The sequence below is a fragment of the Chiloscyllium plagiosum genome, chromosome 11, assembly GCF_004010195.1.
Source record: "Chiloscyllium plagiosum isolate BGI_BamShark_2017 chromosome 11, ASM401019v2, whole genome shotgun sequence".
Classification (NCBI taxonomy): domain Eukaryota; kingdom Metazoa; phylum Chordata; class Chondrichthyes; order Orectolobiformes; family Hemiscylliidae; genus Chiloscyllium; species Chiloscyllium plagiosum.
The window spans coordinates 57,549,858-57,555,489 of record NC_057720.1 but is presented as its reverse complement, the minus strand read 5'-3'; the positions used below and the strand labels follow the sequence as shown (position 1 = coordinate 57,555,489).

Here is a 5,632-nt window from a genome sequence, read left to right as displayed (position 1 = left end):
CTACCATGGGGAACCTTATCAAATGCCTTACTAAAATCCATGTATACTACATCCACTGCTCTACCCTCATCCACATGCTGGGTCACCTCCTCAAAGAATACAATAAGACTTGTAAGGCAAGACCTACCCTTCACAATTCCGTGCTGGCTGTCCCTAATCAAGCAGTATCTTTCCAGATACTCATAAATCTTATTCCTCAGTACCCTTTCCATTACTTTGCCTACCACCGAAGTAAGACTAACTGTCCTGTAATTCCCGGGGTTATCCCGATTCCCTTTTTTGAACAGGGGCACAACATTCGCCACTCTCCAGTCCCCTGGTACCACCCCCGTTGACGGTGAAGACGAAAAGATCATTGCCACCGGTTCTGCAATTTCTTCCTCTTTTTGCAGTTCTAGTGTACTGCAGTGTGTTGTGGCCCTTTTGAACAGTGTCTTGATGCAACTTTTTTTGTATGTTGAGATGGTTGCTTTCGTAGTTTAGGACTTGGTCTGTGTGTGTGGCTTTCCTGTATACCTTTGTGGTGAATGCTCCGTTCGGTGTTCTCTGTACCATCACATCTGGTAATGGGAGTTGGTTGTCCTTTTCTTCCTCTCTCGTGAATCGGATTCCTGTGAGTGTGGCGTTGCTGATCCGGTGTGTGTTCTCTATTTCTGTGTTTTTAATGATTACAAAGGTATCATCTACATATCAGACGCAGAGTTTGGGTTGAATTTGCGGTAAGACTTTGTTCTAACCTTTTCATTACCGCTTCTGCTATGAGTCCAGAGACGGGTGAGCCCATGGGTGTGCCGTTGATTTATTCATATATTTGGTTGTTGAATGTGAAGTGTGTTGTGAGGCACAGGTCCAGTAGTTTGAGTATGCTGTCTTTGTTGATAGGTTCCCCGTCTTGTTGTCTGTTCTGTATGTTCAGCAGGTTGGCTGTTGTTTCTCTGGCTATGGTTTTGCCGATAGAGGTGAACAGTGATTTTACTTGCACAGAAAGTAACAATTTGAATTTCTTTTGGGGAAACTTTCTATCCAGATATAGACCCCATTACAACTGTTCATTTTGTTTTTTGTTTCAGGTAGTGACCAACGCACTCTGCATTTTCTAGTATTTGCTGTATTATATCATGTTTCTTTCATTTCAATCCCCCTTTTGTACCACTCAGTTTTTAAGTTTTCATCTCTTTTTAAGACAACATATATTTAACTTCTGACAAGACACAGACACATTTGGAAGCATCATTTTCTTGCTTCACAACTTTCAGTGAAAAACTAATCGAGAGGATGAAGTATGCCTTGCACTTGCCCTCATCTTTGCAGTAACCTGAGTAAATTGAAACATTTGAAAAATATGTACTCTTTCGGGCCTGATCCTAGTAGTACATACAATTCTAAATTTTCTTAGAGAAGTTTAAGTGACTCCTAATGAGATTATGTTGCATTAGTACTTTAGTCTTTGAACCTCCAGCAAAATCATTATGATGCACTGTAAAATGTTAACTTTTGCTTTACTTAGGTAGAGTTTCCCCTGGTCCGCCATGTACTCCAACTGTGTCTGTTCAACCAGATCTAATGGGAGGATGGGGCTTGGGATCCTCAAACCTACCTGGAGGTTCAACAGCTTGGGCAAACAAATCCGCTGCTTCGGGTAAAAATAGAAATAATCTTGTTTGTGTTTACTAGTCTAATTGACTTTGTTCTTGGCAGTTAACTCACATAGAACAAACAGGTAATGTTTGAAAAGCACTGAAGAGCAAATTAGATTTGTTTTTGACATCATTATCAATTCCTTATCCGCTCTTTATTATCAAACTGTCAAAATGAGATTCAAGATTTAGTGTGACAGTTGGCACGGAAACGTTTTCATTTTTTTTATCAGACCTTCTCTTAAAATTGTTCAAAGCTGATCCTTTCTCGTGTTCATTTCTTTCTGGGACACAGTCATTGCAAATCGACCCTAGAAGTTTGTTTTTTATTTCTAAAATACCAAAAACGTAAATGCAAGATACCACTGAGGTTGAAAGAGCAGAAGAGGTGGGATGTATTAGCAATTTATTATTGGGATGTGAATAGAGCTAATGGTGGTGGCATTCATTATTTATCCAGGGTTACCCTGAGAAGGTGATGGTGTGATGACTCATTGAACCACTAATGTTTTACATAATCATGATGCTCTGCAATTGAATGCAGTTGAGTTACATCTGAGGACATCTGAGTAAAGACTGCAGATCCTGTTTCTGGAGGAGATTCTGGTTCACCAGTTTGGGTTTTACATAACAGCTTTATAATCACTCACCAGATTCTTATTTAGAATTTGTAAAATGCAGTTCTGTTGGGAGAATTAAGAGTGGAAGGGGAGGGAGTTCTCTATCACAGAGGATTATGAATCCTCATTATTGAACACAGGAAGGGCTGCAAGATTCATACTTTTGCGCTCTCGGGAAATCCAGGATTTGTGGGGGTTCTGATAGGAAGCTGGGGTTGAAGCCAGAGGTTAGCCATGCTTATATTGAAGTGGAGTGGGACTGATGGCCCATGTGAGTCTGCTCCTGCTCTTATTTTGTAAGGTTTTGGATTTTTCAATGGATCCTTCTAGTATGAGGGTATGACTATGATAACCTGCAAGTCTCTTCACTGTGGTTGCAAGAGTTTCATGTCAATTAGCTTTGAGGGTTGCCTTCAAGCAGCTACTAATGACACCATGATGGCCATTATTGAAAACCTGTGATATTGACAGTCACACTGTCTAACTGTTGACCTGAGAAATAGAAACATGTATCAGTGGGTAATTTTTACAAAGTAAATTTCAGATTGTGCAAAATTAGGATCATAACTCCGATCTGGGCGAATACCATTTTAATATTGGGTGGATATTTAAGTACTCCACTGCATTCATTTAAGCACATGAAAAGACTTGTGTCCTCATTGCAGAGCAGCAACTGAATTGAGGATGTTATGCTGGTTGATGAATATGTTGTGACTGGTTCTGTTAAATTCCCATGCAGACTCTAATGGAATATCAGGAGCGAGAACCTTTCTTCAAAAACTAAGATCATAAAATACTGTCTGATGAAAGTTGCTGTTCAAATTTACCTCCTTGGTTTTTCTCTCATTGATTTTTGATATAAACCTGGGGCAAGTCGATGTCTTGCTGTCTCTGAAAGAAATTTCTGCTGCATAGTGAGAGTCATAATGGATTGGGGTAGATGGTATGTCACATTTTCAACAAGCAGACCTATAAATGGGTTCATGTTTCTATATCATTTTCCCAACAGGTGGAGTTGGGGGTGCCAGCAGATCAGCAAATACCAGTCCTACCAGCTCATTACATTGTACTCCAACTCATCAGCGGAAGCCACAGACACTGGATCCATTTGCTGACTTAAGTGCTCTTGGTGCCAATTTAGCAGGTTAGTTCTGTTAAATTTGCTCCCTTTTTTGAGCTGAATGGAGAAAGAACAAAAACCTATGCAGCATAGGGAACAGCCTATTTGGCCCCTCCAAGTCTGCGCTGTCACATTTTGCTCTTCCATACTAAAACTGTCTTCACGTACAGGATCTGTATCCCTCTATTCCTTTCCTATTCATGTATTTGTCTAGGTGCTTCTTGAATGCTGCTTCCACCACCACTTCTGGCAGTATGCTCCAGGCCCTTTTGTGTGAAGATCTTACCCTGCATGTGTCTTTTTAAACCCCCATGCCCCCGCCCCCCCCCCCCCACCCCCACCCCCTGAGTAATTAACCCCTCTACCCTGAGAAAAAAACCTCATACTTTCCGCTCTATCTATGCCATTCATAATCTTTTATAACCTTCTGTTAGGTCGCCCCTCAACTGCTTGCATTTCAGTGAAAGCAAACCGATTCTAGCCAACCTTTCTTGAAAGCTAAAATCACCCAGACAGGCAGCATCCTGGTAAATCTTTTCTGTGCCCCCTCCAAAGCATCCACATCCTTCTGGTAGTATGATGCCCAGAACCGTACACAATTTTCCAAGTGTGGCCTAACTAAGGTTCTACAAAGCTGCAGCATAACTTGTTTATCCTTGTACTCAATGCCCCCTTCCAAAGAAGCCAAGCATACCATAAGCCTTTTTTTTTTTTTACTACTTTATCTACCTGCACTGTTATCTTTAGTAGTCTCTGGACCTACACACCCAGATCCCTGAATATCAATGTTCCTAAGGGTTCTGGCATTCAATATATAATTTCCACCTGTGCTTGACCTTCCAAAATACATAACTTCACATTTGTCTGGATTAAACTCTATCTGCCATTTTTCTGCCCATGTCTCGAACTGGTCTATATTCTGCTGTATCCTCTGACAATCCTCCTCACTATCCACAACTCTACCAATCTTTGATTCATCTGCAAACTTACTAATTCGTCCAGCTACGTTTTCCTCCAAATCATTTATGTAGACCATGAACAGCAGAGTTCCCTGCACTGATCCCTGTGGAAGACCACTAATTAGAGCCCTCCATTCTGAAAAGCATCCTACCACTGCTACCCTCCATCTCCTGTGACTAAGCCAGTTCTGTGTCTGTCTTGCCAGCTCACCCCTGATACCATCTGTTTTCACCTTTTATACCAGTGTGCCATGATCGACCTTACCAAATGCTTTACTGAACTCCATGTTGACAAGATCAACCAATTTTCCATCATCAATCATCATCTTTGCCTCCTCAAAACACTCAATCAAGTCATTGAGAAGAAGAAACCATTGTAATAATATTGATAAAGCTACAGCGTTTTGGATCAATACAACACCCTTTAACATAGAACATTACAGCGCAGTACAGGCCCTTCGGCCCCCGATGTTGCGCCGACCTTTCGTACCAAACTGAAGCCCATCTAACCTACACTATTCCATGTACATCCATATGCTTGTCCAATGACGACTTAAAAGTACTTAAAGTTGGCAAATCTACTGCCATTGCAGGCAAAGCAATCCATACCCTTACTACTCTGAGCTGAAAATGTGTTGCTGGAAAAGCGCAGCAAGTCAGGCAGCATCCAAGGAACAGGAGAATCGACGTTTTGGGCATAAGCCCTTCTTCAGGAATCCTGACCTGCTGCGCTTTTCCAGCAACACATTTTCAGCTCTGATCTCCAGCATCTGCAGTCCTCACTTTCTCCTTACTACTGAGTAAAGAAACTACCTCTGACATCTGTCCTATATCTATCACCCCTCAATTTAAAGCTATGCCCCCTCGTGCTCGCTGTCACCATACTTGGAAAAAGGCTCTCCCTGTCCACCCTATCTAACCCTCTGATTATCTTGTATGTCTCTATTAAGTCACCTCTCAACCTTCTTCTCTCTAACGAAAACAGCCTCAAGTCCCTCAGCCTTTCCTCATAAGACGTTCCCTCCATACCAGGTAACATCTTTGTAAATCTCTTCTGCACCCTTTCCAAAGCTTCCACATCCTTCTTATAATACGGTGACCAGACCTATACACAATACTCCAAGTGTGGCCATACCAGAGCTTTGTACAGCTGCAGCATAACCTCCTGGTTTCGGAACCCAATCCCTCTATTAATAAAGGCCAAAACACTGTATGCCTTCTTAACAACCCTGTCAATCTGGGTGGCAACTTTCAGGGATCTGTGTACATGGACACCGAGATCTCTCTGCTCATCTG

The 5,632-nt window shown here is 41.8% G+C and overlaps 1 protein-coding gene across 6 annotated transcripts in view; it reads left to right on the top strand.

The window, feature by feature from the left end:
• The window catches only part of dnajc6 (DnaJ (Hsp40) homolog, subfamily C, member 6), a 140,367-nt gene that overhangs the window by 95,834 nt on the left and 38,901 nt on the right, over positions 1-5,632 (top strand). For 5 of the 6 annotated variants that reach the window (XM_043699437.1, XM_043699441.1, XM_043699439.1 and 2 more), the window contains 2 exons: positions 1,508-1,639; positions 3,267-3,401. In XM_043699437.1, coding sequence (XP_043555372.1) covers positions 1,508-1,639; positions 3,267-3,401 — 267 coding nt within the window. The remainder of the gene's footprint in view (positions 1-1,507; positions 1,640-3,266; positions 3,402-5,632) is intronic. The other variant, XM_043699440.1, reaches the window with a different exon arrangement.